At 39.9% G+C, this 22,257-nt stretch overlaps 1 protein-coding gene across 2 annotated transcripts in view; it reads right to left on the bottom strand.

The window, feature by feature from the left end:
• arhgap24 (Rho GTPase activating protein 24) overlaps window positions 1–22,257 on the bottom strand; it is a 165,652-nt gene that overhangs the window by 12,529 nt on the left and 130,866 nt on the right. For both annotated transcript variants that reach the window (XM_079835015.1, XM_079835016.1), the window contains 3 exons: window positions 12,574–12,696; window positions 4,498–4,705; window positions 1,649–1,781 (listed from right to left, as the gene is read on the bottom strand). In XM_079835015.1, coding sequence (XP_079691141.1) covers window positions 1,649–1,781; window positions 4,498–4,705; window positions 12,574–12,696 — 464 coding nt within the window. The remainder of the gene's footprint in view (window positions 1–1,648; window positions 1,782–4,497; window positions 4,706–12,573; window positions 12,697–22,257) is intronic.

Below are 22,257 nucleotides of genomic sequence, written 5' to 3'. Positions count from 1 at the left end.
TCTAACTGCAGAGCCCGAGCGGCGAGGGAAGAACTTCTGGAAGGCGGCTGACTGCTTCCTCGCCTCCTGAAACCTCTCGACGACAGTATCCACTGCCCCGCCGAAGAGGCCAGAAGGCGAGATCGGAGCATCAAGGAGAAAATGTTTCTCGCTCTCCTTGATTCCCGACAGCGTCAGCCAGAGATGCCTCTCAACGCATACCATTCCAGCCATAGAGCGGCCCACAGCGCGAGCCGTCTCTTTGGTAATGCGGAGAGACAAATCCGTTGCCTTCCTGAGCTCAGTGAAATCATCCGGAGATGGTCCCTCGCCCTCATCCAGCTCTTTGAGGAGGTCGGCTTGGTATGCCTGCAGGACCGCCATGGTGTGCAGACAACCAGCAGCTCGACCTGCCGCACCCAAAGCCCTGCCGACTAACTTGGATGTGTCGCGGCAAGGTTTAGTGGGCAGCGACGGAGCCTTCAATGATGCAGCGGCCCCGGGTGAGAGGTGGCTCGCAAGCGCCTCTTCCACCTGTGGCAACGCTGCATAACCCAACTCAGCCGTCCCCAGCACATTAGCAAAATCGAGTACTGGGGGATTAGCTACACGGGCTGAGAAGGGTTTTTCGCGTTCAAAAAGCGTTCATCCAGCTTAGATGGTGGCTGGATGTCCACTATTTCTTGTGGCCAATCCAAACTCAGTTTGGCCACAGCGCGGGTTAAAACCTCCACAAGCTCCTCAACAGCGGATGCGTGGGGTGGCGAAAGCCCCACATCATCCACCTCGATCCTCAAATTGTCTGATTCCTCAGAATCAGACAGCCTGAGAACCGGATCCTCCGCCCCGCGGGAAGAAGCCGCATCGCGGGCTTCCACACGGGGCGGGAGGATATCAGAATCTTCAGAGGAGGATAGGGAGGATGCCTCAGCAGTCCCATATCCTCTTGAAAGATCCCGCTGTGAGCCCCACGATCTACGGCGCCGCGCTGCCTCAACAGACGCAGGCCCAGAACCGCGGGGCTCACGAGGCTGACCGGTCTCCTCAAAGACGGCCAGCCGCGAGCGCAGCACCCTCAGCGGCAGCAGTTCACAATCACCGCAAGCCGCCCCCTCAAGAGCGGCTTGGGCGTGCTGCACGCCGAGACACTGCACACAAAGCTGATGTGTGTCCGTGCCCGTAATGTAGCGCGGACACGGGTGCACACACAGCCTGAAACGCTCGCTCGCCATAATATATATAATGCTTGCTTTCACGTTGTAACAACACCTTCAGACTGAACAAACAGAGCGCTCACGCTGAAGAGCAAAAAAGCTATCTCTGTTTCGTTCAGACGTCTCTTTGTATCTTCCGGGTATGCCGTCACATACGACGTCATCACGCAACACCAATCGGATTGGGCTGATTCTACTGTTTCTTCAGACGCTTAACGCGAGGGGCGTTCCCCAAAGTGTCGTCACGATGACGCAGTTCGAGTTCCCTCGAAGGGGAACTTACTGACCCCAACATTTTGAACCGTAGTGCATATACCTGGTGACCTGCATCATTAATGACATGCATATTTTAAGAAAACTCTTGAGTATGAAGCATGTTACCAAGTACATAAGGTTTGATGGTCAACCATTCATGCCTCCATTGATTTGATTAAATGTGTTATGAGGCGACTCACTTCATCCTGGTCTTTGCTGAGGAGTTTGGTGCAGGCCAGAAACTCTTCATATTTACAGAACGGGATGACCGGCTCAGGCAGCTCTCTCAAGTACAGCTTCAACAGGGATGCCACGGTGTGAACGTCGGTGTTACTGCAAAGAAAGATGGAAAGTGTAGGCATATTAATGTTAAAGTACCCAATGAAAAGTTAGAATCATCCAGTGTTTAAAACATTTAAAAAAGAGAAGTGAAAACGATCTAGGACACTTTAAGGGTGTGTTCACACTTGGCAGGTTTGGTTCGATTAAAATGAACTCTGGATCTGCTCTGTTAGTGCTGTACATTTGAATAAGTGTGAACACTGCCATCCGAACCTTGGTGCGCACCAAACAAGTGGACCGAAACCCCTGAAAAGGAGGGTCTGGGTCCGCCTCCAAACAAACTTTTTAGTTTTGTATCGTGAGGTTCTTCGGCATTAAAATTGACAGTGTGAATGCAAAGCAAACCAAGACTAAATGTATCATTGTACCGAACTAAATGTACCGAACAAGTGTGAACAGATTGTGGGCCATGTGGACATCCCTGTGTCGGTATCCCAGTGTATCTACTGATGAGTAACTGGAAGCTGGTACTAAATCAAAGCAAGTACTAGCACATCACTGATCAGCCCTGTAACGGCCCTGTAGAGGACCTGGGCTTGTGACAACGCTGTAACATGATGGATTTATTGACACCTCATGGGTGGGCTGTACAGGAATAGCCGTCATAATGTAGCCACCAAATGTATTTTCTGTGCAATGACCTGTTATAATTATCACCTTGCTTTAGACACCAGTGAGATCTAAATATGAACGGTGTTAAATATGCAGTGTGCTTTCCCTGTCGTGTCTCTTCCTGACAGCCATCGCTAAAATCACAGACTGTAAATCAAGCGGAAAACAGCTGCTGGTGTTATCTGCAGCATTTGGTATCATGGAAGTGCAGAGAAAGCTTTTCCTGAAAGAGAAAGTGTCCACATTCTACATTTTAATAATGTAATGTATTGTCCTGAGGGAACGTTCCATTAAAATGAACAAAATACTGCACTTTCAGTCTAATAATGGATAAACAGCTATACCAAATGGAAATAGGTCATTTGGCAAACATCATATGAAGGGAGAAATAGACAAAATAAAAACCTGGTGCTGTTAAAAAGGTTGCTAATTCATAAATGCAAATTTGTGGATGAATATTCCAGAATTAGGTTCTGCTTCATTGTAATGACAGACATCTGAGATAAAAGCAAATCAATTTGATCAAGCAAAAAAGCCAAAAGATGGCACACAAATTTATTATGAAGAGAAAGCTGAACAAGCTTCATAGACTCTAAATAAAACTGTCAATTGCATCTTTTTACTTTGAGTTGTCACTGGAGCCATAAAAAACAAAAAACAAAAAAAAAAACTTTTGTCATGCATTTAATTAAGATTCAGTTGAGACATTATTTAAAAGCTATGGTACTTGTAAGGTATTTTTATTTATGCATTTATATCACCGTTTATATTTATGCATCTAGCAGATATGCTTAACCAAAGCACATCTAAATGTTTAACTGCATTCAAGTTAAACATACACAACATTTACAAAAGTTTGGGTTTGGTAAGATTTTTTTTTTGTTGTGGTTTTGAAAGCGGTATTTTTTACCATTACTCCAGTCTTCAGTGTCACATGATCCTTCAGAAATCATTCTAATATGCTGATTTGGGAAACATTTTATTATTTTCAAATGTTGAAAACAGTTGTGGAAACGGTGATACATTTTTTTTTTTTCATTTCAGGATTCTTTAATGAATTGGAATTTTAAAAAGACTTGGAATTTTGTACCAATACAAATATTTACTGTCATTTTTGATCAATTTAATGCATCCTCTAAAATTATTGAAAAAATCGTACTGATCCCAAACTTCTGAACAGTAGTGTGTTTCAGTTCGTGCATTCCCTTGTGATCGAACCCATGACCTTAGCGTTGCTAGCATCACAGTCTACTGTTTGAGCTCCAGGTATCACCAGCATGTTGTGTTTTGGTCCACCAGCTTCACCAGAAAGACCATGATGGTTAAAATTCCAGCACCAAACCAACACAAGATGGTCTTTTCAGCAGGAGAATGAAATATTGTGGTATTACATGCATTACATTTTAGCTCCCAGTCAACCTATTTACAACCAAAACCTTTTCAAAATCCTCCATGACTATTGTATTTACATTTCTCAATGTGCATGTTCCTGAGACAAAGAAACACACAGGAGAGAAACGATAAGAAAGGCAAGACACTTATTACAGAAAAAATGGACTAATCTGAATGAGATGGTTTAGAAGATTAAAAGTTGTGGATGTCTGCATTCATAGAGATTCATTTCATATTCATAACAGAGACCATAGGCCAGGTTTACAAATTAGCATGAGAGCGCAATTCCAAAAAAGCGCTGATGGGAGTGGAAAGTTCTGCACGTGATCTACTGACGACGGATCATTTCCATAGTGACCAACGCAATCTACCAAGAGCATCCGGTTTAATTAAGACATGCTTTTTTGGGGTGGTGAATAATGGCGCAATACCAGTAAATTGACAAGCGCAAACCTTAGTAAATCACCTTGCATGATTCCTTTAAATACTCCCATAAATTTTGCGTATAAAAGGGAAACTCCTACAAATGTAGATGCAATAAGGTCAGCCGCAAAAATAACCCTGTCCATGCCTTTTCAGCGCAAATGTTTCACTGCGTGTCTTTAGTAAATCCTGACAGTTGTTTTTTTAGCGCCAAAAAAGAGTTTGTGCTGGTGAAAGCTGTTAGTAAATCTGGCTCCCTAAGTGTATTTAGAACAAGTACCAGTCGAAAGACGGCTTCTCCCCACAGTCGAAAGCATCCTGAAGCTCTTTGACGAGGTTGGCTTGTCCAGGCAGACGGAAGAGCCCTTCCTCTCGTAGACCCCAGCACCGGATGAAGTCCACGCACTGCTCCACCAGCATGGGAGCCATTTTGTTGCCATAACGTCGTTCATATCGAACTGTCTCTTCCAACTTCTGGCCAAAGATTCCTGAAACACAAGGCCAAAGTTCATAAGGACCAGATTAGCTATAACATAGGAAAATTCAGCTAATTTTACACAATAACGTTGAGAGAACCAAGCTGAAAATGGTTTCTAATTGGTCAAAGCTAGTCAGCTGGTCCAAGTATATACATAGGTATATATAATTTATACATAGATTCAAAACTGTAATCAAATTATTTACATATATGCCCATTAAGCAAATTAATCTCATAAATCTATATTTAGACCCCAAAATTAGTATTATTAAAAGACATTGCAAAGTATCAGTTGAAAGACATTTTTTCTCTGCAGTTTTTAATTTAATATTTAATTAGGGGCCAAGCACCGAAGGTGTGGAGGCACCTATTGAAATCGTTAGATTTCATATTATTCCGCCATGGGAGTCTATGGCAGCCCATGGAACTGCTCGCAGGAAAGTTATGAAATTTGGCACACAGATTGAGGACATTCTCAACTGTCACCATAGCAAATTTGGAGTCTCTAACTCAATCCCTCTAGCGCCACCAACTGTCCAAAGAAGCACTCACGTTTATGCTAATAACTTTAGAACCGTAAGGGTTATAAACAAAATTATTTTCCCTCTGATTCTGAGGCTCAAGCCGATTCGATTGAACCCTATGAATACATTTTCTGTAGTGGCAATTTTCCGGCCAAATTTTCCTGCCAAAAAAAAAAAAAATTGAACTGCTCCTAGACGGTTTATCAGATTTGTGTTTTCGAATAACGCACACTCATTTTACGTAGCACTTGCAAACTTAGACATAAGGCTATATCTCGGCAACAATTTATCATATTCAGACCAAACTTGGTACACATAATTACAAGCCTGACCTGAGGCTACATGCTGTGTTTCGATGCAGCGCCACCTACTGGTGCGGAGATACGAAAAATGGCTATTTTTGCTCATAACTTCTGAACGGTTTGCCTAAAAATCATAAAGCCATTTTGGGCATCAGCCATTTTGAATTTTGATGTAAAATGCTGTATTTTATGAACGCATGAATGTATTATAACAAAACTTGGTATGGGTCATCGACACAATGTCCTGAAAGAGTCTGAGAAGTTTTTTACATATTTACATGCTTATAACTTTGTAAGTGGTTGACTTTATTTTCATGGAAGTGATCTCCTTAGATTCCGGCAATCCTTGCCTAGTCCAACAATACCAAACAAGCTAGGTTTCGCCTTATGGTTTGAGCAAGGTTGTAATATATATCGCTTAGATAACTTTTGCGATTTTAGCATGTTGACAAAGAGTCACGGATGAAATATCAAAATTTTGATTGTAAGTCGCAAAAAAATGCATTCAAGGTCAGGCGTGGGTCATTTTTATGTGTTCATACATATAAATGTCTATAACTCCTAAATAAAATGAGATATTTTCACCAAATTTCACAAGCTTATGTATGGGGACACTCTGAGGACACACAAGAGAAGCGGTGGAATCCACTTGGTGCCGCTATAATTAAACAAAACGTGAAATTGGCTCTATACAGTTCAATGTATTAATGTGGGGTTTCAAACTTTTGCTTAAAATTGTCTGCAAATGTCTTTACTCATTTTTGTAGTTGGTCAACTGCTAGCTTCCTTGTTTGCGCTTGGCCCCGATAATGGCTGCTTGCAGTTATATTTTGTATCTTTGTTTTTTTTTTCTCTTTGTTTTAATGCATTGAATTTACAGGCCAAAATATATGTGAATATTTTCAGTTGGTGTGCTATTGTAATATTGTTATGGAAAATGAGTCTTAAGCTATCTGACAGATCTATTAGAGCCTTAAAAATTTGTTTTAACTCATGTGGAAACATAGATTGATCCCTCTACTCCTGTATCGGAGACCAAAAAAAGCCCCATAAAAGTGAGGAGAGAGCTGCTAAAGATGCCTGGTTTAAGCTATTACTTCAGGCCATGCTCTCTGAGAAGAAAATTACACACTTCCTCTCCTGTCCTTTTGTCTGCATCAGTCAGGCTGAAAACAAGCGTGATTCACATGTGGCATGCATATGAGCGGGGATTAGGTCAGACTTCCTGGAAGCTTTGGATCGGTGGCGCTTTCCAGGTCTCCGGACACAGACATGGGGTACGAGATGGTACAAATTCAACTAAACCTAGAAGACAGGAAGGGATTTAACGCCCTTTCCTGTCTGAGCTGATGGAGAAAAAAGGGTTTGGATAGAGGAGAGAAACAATATTTCTTAGATTGTCCACATTCAAAAGAATGTCTGACTCACCATGTTTGAAGCTGATGCAACTTTTAATTTTACGGAAGACACTTCTGTGCATGAAACTATAGTAAAATAAAGGATGCAAGAAGGTGCATCCGAATTGTCTGCCTCCGAGCATCTTCAAAGAATAGTCCGATGTGGCCTGCAGTCACACTATGGCAAAATGACAATGGAATCTCATCCAAAATGTTAAGTCCTGGCTAGTAATTTTAGAGTTTCCTCCAGCCAAAGTCTTGGGAACATACAGTGCGCAACATAGAAGATCCGCATTTGGATCGCAACTGGACTTCGAAATGCTGAAAGAAAAAGGACTTTACTTTTCTACATAGATCCTTTCTGGATGAATAAACACAGAAATGTCCTACGACGCATCTCTGGGAAAGCAATGTCTGGTATTATGGTGACCACACAGGTGTGAGATGGGGATCTGTCTAAAGCACAGTAGGAACAAAAGTAAATAAGCTGAATGTAGACATTCACTTGGCTTCAACTCTTAATGATTTATGCAGAAGCTCTAGCATTACTTTCTTGCTTCCCATGAAAAGAGTTTGATGAATCAGACTTGTGCTTCCAGCCAAAGGTAATCTCCTGATGGATTTTCTCTCCCTTCGGTGAGTTCTCCTGGCTTACAGCGGGGTTTCTCATGACTGGATCTCCTGTAAGCACTCTGTTTGTGAATCCTCGGCTCAGGGCTTTAATATCACATTTGGGTTAAGTTGTCCCTCTGAATTTGACTTCACAATTAACAGCACTGGACGAACACACACACCCAACTTCACGGCATCTTCAAGCTGTCCAGGGCTTTTCTGCTGACCTCATGTATTCACACACAGTGCTCTTTGTGCTGCTCCGTGGCTCTTATCCTACAGAAAATCAAATATGAGCAGCTGGAAGCTTCTCCTCTCATTACGGTCTTGCACCTTTTAGGTCTTCCTGTCTCATCTCATACCTTTGAGGATGTCTCTTCTTTTTTTGATGGTCTTTTCTCATCTCTTTTTATCCCTCGTTACGGTTTCGCACCCTTTGAGCTCTTCTCTTGCAGTTTCTTTGGTCTCCCTTCCTCTCCTCTGATCCCCTCTCTTCGTCTCATCTCGTCTCCTTTTCGTCCACAGATTGGTCAGGTTGCCCTAAAGCCATTCCTTGTACTTTTTACGGTTCCCTTCTCCTGTATGTCTGGAAGTGGAGTGTTTTCCCTCCTTTAAGGAGGTTTGGATTTAAAGGGGAGGAGACGAGCCGCTCCATCCATCCAAAGCTCAGACCTGACCTATACTCGAGAGCAGAGTGTACGACAGGGCCAAAACAACCCCCCTCCACTCCGTCCCCCATAGGTTAGTGTTAAAAAAAAGCTGCTAAGCTCTTAGCTGTGTAATCGTCTGTTGTGGCTGTTCCCAGCCTTCTGCCCTCATTCCTGCTGTTCACACCGCCGTGTTTTCTGGTAGACGTTTGAACAACGGCGCTCTGCACAAAGCTCCACAATAGCTGTGGGCAAATCACTCTCAGCCTAGAAAGTCTTCCAGTTCATTGGCGGAAAAGATTAAACACAGAAAGATAGTTGCTTTGATCTTCCTGAATGAAGAATAAAAACATGCTTTTTGAATGAATATTCTCCGTCTAAGCCTTCAGGCCAGGATTAACATCTCAAACACTGCAATGAGTACAGTAAACATACATTTAAATGAGCTCTAAATCTTTTTAATTGAACAAATTCGTCTTTACAGTAGTGGTTCGATTAAAACAAACCCTGGTGCGATTGCTCTGTTAGTGCGGTTCATTTGAATAAGTGTGAACGATGCCATCCGAACCCTGGTGCGGCACCAAACAAGCGGACCAGAGCCGCTGAAAAGATGGGTCAAACCGCTTTACAAGTGTGAACACACCCTATAATGCCACAATAGTAGGAGAAGATCATGAGAAAATTATCCTTTTCTTGAAATGGGATTTATTAGGTTCTCAAGTTCAAGACGCCAAGACACAAACAATTTAATAAACAAATTGCATACAAAAATGGCAGTCACTTTCTCACCTGAGAAGCTCTAATCTGATTGTGAGAGTAACGGTGAACTGGTCCTTCTGCGTTGTTTATAATCAGCACTTTATACTTTGGTTAGGATAAAAATTGTCATTATAAAATGTGTACATTTGTTATGTTTTCTGTAAAGCCAATCATAAACCGACACGAATAGACACCAGTGGTCTATTACTGTGCTATGTCTTTTAGATGAACCCGCTCATAAATGTCACGTTAAAAAAATGTTGGTTCTTTGCTTTACATGTTCAGACAGACGTTTTCTGTCTAAAATTTGCAGTTCTTGGCCAGAATGAGCTTACAGAGTCCAGAGACCAGTGTTATTTTAGTGTATTCTATTGATTTATACCATTATAGTATTTATTAAATTGATTATGAATTAGCTTTTATTTTTATATTTTCAGTTTTCCTTTTAATTTTATTTGAACTTTTAGTATATGTATGTGCTTTTGCCATTTTTTAAATGTTACTTGGTAACACTTTATGTTAAGTTTTCTTTGTTCTGTAATTATACATTTTAGTACTGAGTAATATTAAGTAACTACATATACTTACTATAAAGGGGGGGGGGGGGGCACACAAAGTTTCAGCCAATGTTAATCTTGAGTACCTATAGAGTAGTATTGCATCCTTCATATCTCTGAGTCTTTAATTTTAACATATTTATAAAAGACAAATGCGCTGTACCGTTTTTTTCCGAAAACAGCCAAACTTGTTGAGGAGTGCAGTGAGCGGAGCTAAAGAGGGCACACGCACACATGATTTGATAAAGGGCCATACTTGAAAAAAAAACTTCCCGAAACTCGTTTTATGTTTAGACGATGTTCAGACGTTTTATGTTTTATGCTTTGTTTAGCATGAGAATCCAACACCATAAGGTTAGGGTAGGATTAGGGTTTGGTTTAGGGTTAGGGTTAGTTACATGTAATTATGCATAATTTATAAATATTACTATTGTAACTACATGTAACATATGTAACAATGACGCTGTTAAATAAAGTGTTACCGTTTTTTAAATTATATTTACCATATATATATACTGTAGCTTTAACTTATTTTGATTTCAGTTTTAGTAATTTTACTTATTTCATTGAGGTTGCCAAAGAAACATTTCTATTTTTTGTTTAAGTTAAAATGTTTCTAATATTTGTAATATTTTATTTCAGCTTTATTTCAGATACCAAAAATGATGAAAAGTTTTAGTTTTAGTTAACACTAACATTGCGTGAGACTAAGAGAATCTTAACCAGGACTGGATGTGTCTTATCCAGTGATGATGCAATTAATTTTAGTTCTATCTAGTCGCAACATTTACCAATGATGCTTTCTATTTTCATCACATCATGCTGGGTAGCTCCGCCCACAACACAATCTCATTGGCTTAAAGTTCTGCTCTACATAGCAAATTAACATTTATTATGAAATATATAGAATGATCTAATGATTACTTGACACTGTATGTTCTTTTAAGGTGATATTTGGGCATTTTTGTAATGTAAACAGCTTGCATTATGGGTCCAACAGGTCACAAGTAGGTTGGCAAAGTTCCTTGTTTAGTCAAAGTAAACTTTTAACTAATATGTGATCTCTTATGGATCGCACTGGAAGTGTCATCCTCAGAGAGTTAATACTCCATTAACTACAAAGACAATTACATGTCACTTCTGAAAGCCGATAAACTCTTTGACAGAAGTGTAATCACCCTGCAAAAGCAATATAACAAGTCAAAATCTAATTACATCAGATAATGATTATAAACAACGACTGCATCTAATGAATTATCAACTTGTTGCAGCTGCACACACATGCTCAAATCAAATCTGAGGCGGAGATGTCAAAGGTCAAGGCGAAGAGACTAGAACACACATACACTGCAACTGGGTGGTCGTTAAAACCCCACAGAACCCCTACAGTGGGATATTGTACACTGTTTGACTCGGTGACTTTTGACCCATCAGGTAAATCAGCTGACTGTGGGCGGGAATGTCACGTTCACAACTGCAAATGCGAACACTAGATGCATTCCTAAGGAATCTTAAATATTTTGGCTAAACATATATAAATAAACGCACTGAGATATGAATGGCTTTGCACACAGAAATGCCAGTAAAAGTCAAAATCCAGTGAACTAATAAGAGTTCACATAGGAATACAGGAAGATTAGAGAGATTACAAACCGGTCTCAAAAACGCAAAAGCACTGTGCTGGCCCCAGGTATTACAAGTAAATGGACTTTTAGGTAATTAAACAATTGATTTATAAAACAAAGCGTGTTTATAAGAAAAAAAAGATTTTGTGAGAAGCCAAAACCAGCAGGTGAGAGTTGATGCAACATCCTGTAGGACGAGTTGTAAAATTCACAACATGCCTCTCCAAGTTCAATGCTGTCAGTCTGCATCACATGGCTTGGTTCCCTCAACACTGAGGCCGGGTCACATGTGCTTATTACTGTGAATAGTTGATTTCTGCCCACACAGAGTGGGATCGTTCAGACGGCCATGCAACGATGAGCCATTCTTGCGGGCTGGTGAACAAACCTTTTAAACCGACCTTGGAAAGTGGGCAGTCTAATGATTTTGATCCTGTATGTGAGACTGGAAAAAAATCAGCACACCCACCAAAACTCAAACACACCCACACAGCAACGAACAAGATCTTTTATTACCACGCTCATAGAGAGAGACATGGACAACCAACCGCAATTACACCGCTCACAGTCAATTAAACTGACAACTATCTAAAAGGCCTAATGGCATTTTTTGTATAAATGAAATCGACCTAGTCTTAAAATACATGCAACCTGCTCCAACTTTGACCCAGAGATACAACTTGAGTAAAAAGTTCGGAAAGCTTCTCATGATAAACTGGTTTCTACTCCAAACCATTGCTAAAATGTAACCATTTAAAGATTCAAAAGAGTTTTAGGCATTGAACGAATTAAAATAGAATAAAAGTCTAAATGAATGAATGAATGTAGACATTTTAATTTAGGTTCTTTAAAATACTGCTACATTTATGTATTATTTATCGACAAGTGATGTCTAAAACTTTATGATTAAAAAATGATTTCATATTTTTAATATTTGTTTGGCCTTACAATAATGAGAGTTGTCATGAAAATAGCAAGAAATGCAATACAATAATGGATGTAAGGTCTTAATTTAATGTAAAATATAATCATGTCTTTATGAGTAAGTCATTGATTCATACACTCAACGACTTATTCATAAACGCCAATTCAATCTACTGCATGTTGCTCGAAGGATGATTCTACTGGGGCTTTATTTGCATATGTTTTTGCTCAATATTGTGTTTCCACACAAACAACTGATTATAATGCATCACTCACACAATATACTGTTATCTTTTAACAGCCCTAATATTTTAAAGATGTAATGGATGGTATATAGCTGTTAACATTACAAGCAGTTGTTTAAATATCTTTGAGAGAGCTTTAACCGGTTAGCGTTTGATACTTACACAGTAGTATAATATACAGCAAAGCTGAGGCTGTGTGAGTAAAGCAAAGCTATACCGTGACCAGCTTGTTTATAACCATTAACCAACGCTGACTTATTCTGACAAACTGGTTGCAGAAGCTCACCTCCTCCAAACGGAGCCCATATCACCCTGCGGATGGTCTTCACCCAATCCTCCATGTCATTCTGTGTGCTGGCCATAAGTAGGTAGGTCTCATGGTTGGATGTCATTCGCTCCCTGTCGCCCCCTACAGAGAGGAAATTGAAATAATGGTCAGATGTTTGTTGGTTTAACATTTTTAAAAACACCCAAAAATAAAATACAATTTGGCATGACATTTTTAAATATGTCAAAAATCATTCATATACAGTTTCAATGGCAAGGGCCAGGTAAATCTCATTCGCTTCTTTCACTTGCAGCCTCCAAAACTTTCCTTTCAACAAACCACGACAACAACCAATTAGGTCTCCGTCATTAAAGATGAGAGGCAGAACATGCCTTTGTGTAGTAAACCTCACGGACACTACTGTGAACTGTCATTAACCCTTGACTCAAAGCCAATATTTACAACTGTACAGGTGTGTTGACATGTGTGAAAGGGAGCTGAGCCTGAGACGTTTGACCATGGGTTTGTCTCAGCGGATATGAGGTGATGTCATATGTTTAGTCTGCTGGGGAATGAGGTGTCTGTCCTGTTTGTGAGAACAGCATGCATGGGCCGTTTGATTCATGCCACACAGAATTAAAATTACCACTTTGATAGAAATAAATACTTTCTACTTTAGGTTAAAACGGCTACAAATCTACATGGCTACATTTATCATATCATTCATATCATATCATATCATATCATGCATCATATCATATCTCATATCATACATCATATCATATATAATATCATATCATGCATCATATCATATATATCATACATCATATCATATCATATCATATCATATCATATCATATCATATCATATCATATACACTCTAAAAATGGTGCAACAGTATATAGTACGAAAAATGGTTCTTTGACTCTTAATCATAGGGGAACCAAATCTTGGTGCTTCATTCGTTCTTCAGCGGATCTTCACCGGTTCTTTGGGATGATTGAGGTGCTATAGCACCGCTACCGTATACAGAACCTGTTAAGCCCCTGTATGGTTCTTCAGCGGATCTTCACAGGTTCTTTGGGATGACTGAGGTGCTATAAGCACTGCTACCGTATACAAAACCTGTTAAAGCTACACTGTGTGATATTTTCCCCCATCTAGCGTTGAAAAGGTATATGACCATCCAGTGAATATTCGTTTCTGTTCCTCTCAATTCCGATTTCGTTTTAACTCCTACGGTGGCCGATTTAGTCCAAGATTAACATGAATTCCAGCCTCACCTCGTCCACATTCGACACGGTGCCATCGAGTGTTAAAACGTGAAAGGCGAAGCTTGAATTTACTGATATGTCCCTCTTTGGCTAATGTACTTTCAAGATGGAGGGGCAACATGGCGACCTGCATTCGAACCCCTCACCCGTATGTATTTTCAATGGCATATTATAAACTTACGAGAATACTTTATTACTTGAAAGAAGTTAATATACATTAAAGGGTTAGTTCACCCAAAAATGAAAATTCTGTCATATTAATTACTTACCCTCATGTCGTTCGACACCCGTAAGACCTCCGTTCATCTTCAGTAAACAAATGAATATATTTTAGTTGAAATCTGATGGCTCTGAAAGGCCTCCATTGGCACAATGCACGGTACACTCTCAAGACCCTTAAAAGGTACTAAAGACGTCGTTACAAAGTCCATCTCACTACAGTGGTTCTACAATAACTTTATGGAGTGACGAGAATAGTTTTTGTGCGCAAAAAAACCCTAAATAACGACTTATATAGTGTTTTCAAAACACGGTCTCATGAAGCTTCAAGGCGTTATGAATCAGTGAGTCGAATCATGATTCGGATCGTGTGTCAAACCGCCAAACTGCTGAAATTTGGCGATTCAAACCGCTGATTCGACTCACTGATTCATAACACTTCGAAGCTTCATGATGCCGTGTTTTGAAATCGTCATCACTATACAAGTCGTTATTTAGGGTTTTTTGCGCACAAAAACTATTCTCGTCACTCCATAAAGTTATTGTAGAACCACTGTAGTGAGATGGACTTTGTACTGACGTCTTTAGTACCTTTTAAGGGTCTTGAGAGTGTACCGTGCATTGTGCCAATGGAGGCCTTTCAGAGCCATCAGATTTCAACTAAAATATCTTCATTTGTGTTCCGAAGATGAACGGAGGTCTTATGGGTGTCGAACGACATGAGGGTAAGTAATTAATGACACAATTTTCTTTTTTGGGTGAACTAACCCTTTAATGAGCACATATTTTTGAAAGAACTAAGTGTTTTTAGCTAAAAAAGTTACACAGTGTAGCTTTAAGCCCCTGTATGGTTCTTCGTTGGTTATTCACCGGTTCTTTGGGATGATTGAGGTGCTATAGCACCGCTACCGCATACAGAACCTGGTAAGCCCCTGTATGGTTCTTCAGCGGATCTTGACCGGTTATTTGGGATGATTGAGGTGCTATAGCACAGCTACCGTATACAGAACCTGTTAAGCCCCTGTATGGTTCTTCAGCGGATCTTGACCGGTTATGTGGGATGATTGAGGTGCTATAGCACAGCTACCGTATACAGAACCTGTTAAGCCCCTGTATGGTTCTTCAGTGGATCTTCACCAGTTCTTTGGGATGACTGAGGTGCTATAGCACTGCTACCATTCATTTTTGTTGAAGAAATAAAATGCGATATGGCATCTCTTATGGGTTCTATATAGCACCATTTGACAAAGGTGCTGTAGAGCACCTTTAAAGATATGGTGCTATACAGCACATAAAGAGGTTCCCTTATGATTACGAGCCAAGAACCACTTTCCGCAATGGCATTTTACAATTTACAAAATTGCATTCTGCAATTTACATCTTACGGACATTAACTACGTCCCCAAGCGATCTGGTAAAGCTCGCTTTATCACATAGTGCTATATAGCACTATTTTTTTTAGAGTGTATCCATCATCCATCCATCCATCGATAGATTTTATTTTTTTAAAAGACCCAAACATGTTTTTTACAGGTTTTGAGATTCAGCCACAAGAGAATAAAATGTCATTCAGGGAACTTAAGCTTTTATGGCTCAGACTGCAAAACCCTTTAGCATTCTAATTTTTTATAGTGCAGATATTTTCCCACTCAAATGGTTTAAGCAAATATGTAGGACACACACATTCACAGAAACAAAAACGGAAAGAAAATCCGATCAATACCGGACACATCTGGTTTTGCCCCTCATCCATATTGAGAGAGATGATTACAAGTCTTTAAAAGCATATCCGACATGTCCGATCCGTGAGCTGAGGGAGAGTTTTAAGAGTTAATGGAGATATGATTAGAGTGAAAGACTAAATTATTCATTGCGTTCATTTGTGTAGTTCTCCAGGGACTCGCCGCTGTCTTTATCATCGATTTTTGTCTGCAACAAGATCAGTTTTGCGACCATTAAAAATGTATTTATAGACTGCCGAGAAGCAAAGCAGATGGAAATCATTGAAGGAACAACGACAGCGGTGCTTCCATAGACGGCACCCCTCGAAACGGAGCGATTGATTCGGAAATAGCTTTCGTGCACAACCGAGAGTGGTGTGGCCTATTTTTTGTCAGATTTGTTTTCGCTTGTCAGATTTGCATTAGTTTAATTTATGTAAATGACTGCCTTAATTAATTTGGGTAAGCAACCAGGGTGTTAAATTCACAAACTCTGCCCTGTATTATGTTCTGAAAGATTTGCCTACTGAATTGAGACATGGCAGTGGAATGTTTGACCAAAAAACATTCCAGCAAAAGAAAACCCTCCAATAAACAAGAAAAGCAAGCATGGTGAGACCATATTCTGTTGTTTTTCCTTTCATGCACCAAAATTCCTGCACCATTTTGGAACTTTTGTTAAACTTCTTTAACATGTAAATAACTTTCATTATGATATAGTAGTTTTACCTATCATGTCACCTATTAAGATACATTTTCGTTTACTAAAACAACACATAAAACCATTCAAAGAAAGGTCTTCAAAGTCAGCGCAACCTATCTCATTTACATTTCGTAAACTTGCTCTAGTGTTTCGGCATCCACACCTGTTTTACAAATGGAAATGAAGGAGACAAAAGCTGGAATGCCGAGCAGCAGCCCACCGCCTGAGGCTGGAGATGAATGGAGAGTAAGATAACGGCAACCTAAGCCAAGACTAAAGTGTCATGGCATATGCACAGACCCGCTCACATAGGAATGCATGCCTGCAACAAAGGGCAGACTCGACAGGGGTCCGGCTAGAACACTGTTTACAGACCATCTGCTGCGGTCTCATCTTCCTACCACTTGAGCACATATAACACATGCACACTCGCACAAGAGGCCTGAACTGACCATCTGAGGACCAAGAGGAGGCTAAATGAATCGTAAATGAGTCCATCTAGCAGTATGCAAGGCCTCTTCGCCAATTAACAAAGCACCTGTTTCATCAAGAGAGAGAGAGAATGTATAGAAGGGCTAGCCAGCTCATTCCTCTCAGCTGCAATGCACGGCTGCTTTATCAGTGAGGCAAAAGATCTAGAAATGGAAGGACAGACATTGGTGAGCAGTCACAGCTATGGAAAGGTTCCGAAATGACATTTCACACTTCAATAAATCCATCGGACATTTAAAAATAGGTCATTTTCTCCAATTCAATGGATAGAGAGCATGATTATAAACCCTAAAGGCCTCAATTTGAGCTCCAATTGGTATTACAGGTTAAAAAACACTTACTCCCATTCAAAATTTTGAGGCAAGACATGTTTTTGAAGGAAGACGCTAGTGCTCAGAAAGGCTGCTGAAACAATATTGCAATAGAAAATAATTGCTTTCTATTTTGATATCATTTGAAATTTTCAGCATCATTACTCCAGTCTTCAGTGTCACATGATCCTTCACAAAACATTCTGATATGCTGATTTGGTAAACAAGAAACATTTCTTACTATTATCAACGGTGAGAACAGTTGTGCTTTTTAATACTTTTGTGGAAACGCTTGTATATTTGTATCCAGGATTCTTTGAAACTGTCACCCCCCTTTTTGAGAATACACATGAAAATGCACCTTCCAAACTTAAAGGACTATAATTCAAGAATGCTTTGGAATATAGACCTTGTCTTGTTTTGTTTTAAAAGCAGACACTCGACAGATTATTGCTGCAATGAAAGCAATTCAAAATATGAAAGTATGAAAAACTTATGGAAGTTTAAATTGACTGTAAATAAAAAATACTGTACTAATAATTTTTTTATTTTATATAAATATAAATATATATTTTACAAAAATGTTTTAATCTAAAATTACTATAAAATCAAAGCCATATGTCTAACCAAGTTGTGTTCCAAATTTGAAGTGGATATCACAAAAATCGAAGTTTCCATGAGATTTTGTTTAGGTGCTGTACCAAAAATAGCCAGCGGGTGTCATTGTAATTCCATTGATTGTTTTTTGATGCATTTTCCTGTAAATTTCTGTCCAAATGTCACTTCCATCACAAAACAGTAACCCATTATATGGAACCTTGAGACTCAGACCTTTCCGACGATATGTGTTTTGTCAAGATTAGAAAAGATTTTGATTATAAAGTAGTTAAAATAAATGTTGTAATATGAAACATGACACCGCCCATAAGGGGAGGAGCCTGCTAGAGGAATTTAAAGTACCTTTTCCATGGTAACGCAACGTCTGATTTCAAAACGGTTTTCAAAGGATGAATTTTGAGTTTGTAAGCTTTCGAATGATACCTAATTTATGATAATTAATAATATATATGATACGAAAAAAAGGCGATCAAAAAAAGAGTGCCAGGCGTCCCACCAGTGGGACGGTGACAGTTAAGGCGGTGTAAAGTTCAAAAGAACAGAATGTATTTAAAATAGAAATAAGACATTATTATACATGTCTTTATTGTCACATAGTATTCATTTCTTTAAAAAAAAAATGTCTTACTGACCCAAAACTTTTGTACAGTATAGTGTAGTTCATACTTATATGGCGTCTGAATACTTCTGAAGTATTCAGGGCTTGACAAAAACTTTTTCGCTCACCAGCCTCTGTGGCTAGTGGTTTTTCAAAGTTACTAGCCACTCAGCATTTTCACTGGCCACAATTTTGCCATCGTTACCATGGGGAAAAACTGCCAAATAGATATTTTTAATATTATCTCATTATTTGGCAGCAGGTATATAAGGCAGCTGTCACTTTAAGACCTGATGCACGGATCTATTATACTGTTACACATACTTTTTCTTTCTCAAATATTTACGTTCACTTAAAACATAACTGACTGCGTTTATGTGAATACTTGCCAAGACCGGCATTTTGTCATTATTTTGTGTATTTGACTGTTTAAGCTCAATAAGCAGCGAAAAAAACCCAACTTAATTTAGTAGTGAGAGGCTTTTATCTATGCGCACTTTGGGTTTGAGCAAAAAAAACTGCAAGGATGAGTAAAATTATGTGCAAATACGCGCAACCCCACGCTGAAATTCAAGCCCTGTACATCAAATTCATCCGGAACAAATGAAATGAGTGAGTGAGGAGAGGCAGGTTTGTGTGTCATCTCACTATCGGAAAGATCATGAGAGAACAAGAAAGCGCAGCTGGTATTGTGTGCGGAAATTGAGTATTGGAAGCGTTTCAGATATTTCCCTATCAATATGTATTGAAAAATCAATATTTTTGACAACACTTTTGACAAAAAAAATTATATTATATATAAATTTCAACACGCCAAGGTGACTAGTAGAAGTGACTGCGTTACACACCACTGTTGAAATCCACCCGCATTTGGGAGGTTGACGGTTGTTAAAGGGATAGTTCACTCAAAAATGAAAATTAGCCCATGATTTACTCACCCTCAAGCCATCCTAGGTCTATATGACCTTCTTTTAGATGAATACAATCAGAGTTGTATTAAAAAAAATCCTGGCTCTTCCAAGCTTTATAATGGCAGTCCAAAATTTGAAAGCCAAAAAGTGTATCCATCCATTATAAAAGTAATCCTGAAGCGATTTGTGTAAGAAAAATATCCATATTTAACATGTTAATTTAACTGTTTTCCGTATTCAACTTACGGAAAAAGCGTAACTGGTGCGACGACGTAGCATAAGCGTTTTGAACTGTGAAATGCGTTACATTTTCTTCAAAAGTTGAATACGGAAGGCAGTTAAATATGGATATTTTTCTTACACAAACCCATGGCTTCGTTTCAGAAGGCCTTTATTAACCCCACGGAGCCGTATGGATTACTTTTATAATGGATGGGTGCCCTTTTTTGGGCTTCAAAATTTGGGCTGCCATTCACTGCCATTATAAAGCTTGGATTAGCCAGGACGTTTTTTAATATAACTGGCTTGAGGGTGAGTAAATTATGGGATAATTTAAATTTTGGAGTGAACTATCACTTTAAGGGTGCTTTCACACTTGGTTCGATTGCCGGGACCGAACCCGAGTTCGATTGCTCCCCCCTCCCCCTGCCCCCGCTGGACTGTGTTCATATTATATTATTTGGATCCAAACCGGGGTGCGTTTGCGTCATCAAAGCAGCAGCTGTTTACCCGGTTGCTTAGTAACGACAGCGAGCGTGAAGGCGGCAAAATGCATAGCGTTGCTCACCTCACTTTTATATTTTAGTTTTTTAACCATTGGTTTTGTTTCTAAAGCTTCAGTACGTAATGGCACTTGCATCTATATGCCGCAAATGTACTGCAATGCTCTAAAGAATGCTGAAGACGAGCAGAAATGAGATTTACAGCTCTCTGCTTGCAGTATGTCAGTCACGCTCGTCAGGAAAATGAGTGAAACACACACAAACACACATTTTTATCAAATCATCCGTCATTAATAGCGGTTCACTTCCGCGATTTATTACGATTGCGTTCACATCAGCAGCGAACCGTACCGGAGTTCACATGAACCGTACCCCAGACCACCCTTTTTAAGCGGACTCTGGTACGGTTCGCGGGTGCGCACCCGAGTTCGGAAGACCGCGTTCACATCATCCAAACGTACCGAACTCTGACGTCAATCGAACCCGGGTGCGCACCAAAACTGCTAGTGTGAAAGCACCCTAAATGTCCAATGTCAAGGTGGTCTGAACTATTTTATAGTGCTTTTTTTGTTGTTGATATTTTTGGAAATCAACAGCTACCATCCCCATTCACTTTCACTGCATGGATTAAAGGGAGGGGGGGGTGAAACACTCAGTTTCAGTAAATCTCGTGTAAATCTTGAGTACCTATAGAGTAGTATTGCATCCTTCATATCTTCGAAAAGACTTTAGTTTTATCATATTTATAAGAGAAAGATACGCTGTACTGAGTCTTTCCGGAAAAAAACATGCGGCTGGAGGCGTGTCGTGTAGGCGGAGATAAACAGCCACGAGCGCATGCAGCTATTGCGTTGAGAGCTGTGACATCCTTAAACATGGAAAAGAAAACATTCTCCCAAATAAGCCATGACTATCAATCAGATTCAACCACACATATTTGATCCAGAATCTGATCCGGAGGCTGAAATTGAACAGGAGCAGCAGCAGCAATGACTACAGCAGGACGTCTCTATGTGGTATGTGTAACTGTATATATTTGCTTAGCGGCTTGTCATGCGCGAGTTTTACAACATTTGTGTGTGTTTACTCATGGTTTATGAGGTCATAAACCAGGTTTATAAGGACTTAAAGCAGTAGCAAGTGGAACGGTTTTGCACGTCATGTTGTGTACTTGAGGTGCACTGAGAGCTAACAAATCAAAGACATTTGAAGCAGTTTTACTCACCGCCATCTTCCAACACACGACCGTGAACCTTAACCGCTGGGACCATCCATCTTTCATCATTAGACGAGCTACAAATCCGGAGTTAAACCGGGCCTTGTTTATAAAACGATCGTCGCCGAAATGCAGGGAACAAACAAAAACACTTGAGCAACTCCGTTGCTGCTCCGGAAAAACAAACTCCATCCACTGTCCCATAAACTCTGGGTTTTTGGAAAGCTTTACAGGGTTGTCTTGCCCTGACAACCAAAAGTGTACGCCGTAGGCTACGCGCGTAGCCGACGCCATCGTGAGCATTTATACTTCTGCGCTGTTGTCTACGTCAATGTGCAATTACAAATGCAGACGCTAGTAGGCAGTGTCCTCGGGCATGTTGGTGTAATCAAGACAAGAGCCGAAGAAGAAGCAGCTTGTTGTGTAGAATGTGTACATTCATGTCGGATTATCAGCAGCAGTGAGAGAGCGGCTTTTCTTGCAGCTTGAGTTGTTGTATCTAATACAAATTAAGCATCTCTAGTTGATTAGTAAAGTTAAATAAGGCGATCTGGCGCTGGAATGCGTTTGTGAAATCATGCAGAGCTCGTGGCCGCTGTTTTCAGTAGCGGTGGCTCGAGCAATCGATTGCTATTGCGGAGACTTCATTCACGAAATGCACCCTAATGTGTCCCTGTTCTTGATATACAATTACTGATTAACATATTTGGTTTTAATGAGAAAATAAATAAACTATACTCAGCGGATCTATGTATTTATTTACTAGCATAAAGAATCGCTGGACTACAAAATATTGTGTTATAGCAGACGTAAGGAACTATCATCCCATTTCTTGACACACACACACACACACACACACACACACACACACACACACACACACACACACACACACACACACACACTCCTATCGCATA

The sequence above is a fragment of the Gobio gobio genome (assembly GCF_949357685.1).
Source record: "Gobio gobio genome assembly, chromosome: 14".
Lineage (NCBI taxonomy): Eukaryota > Metazoa > Chordata > Actinopteri > Cypriniformes > Gobionidae > Gobio > Gobio gobio.
Note: the sequence above shows the minus strand (reverse complement) of the source record. Positions and strands in the feature narration are given on the sequence as shown.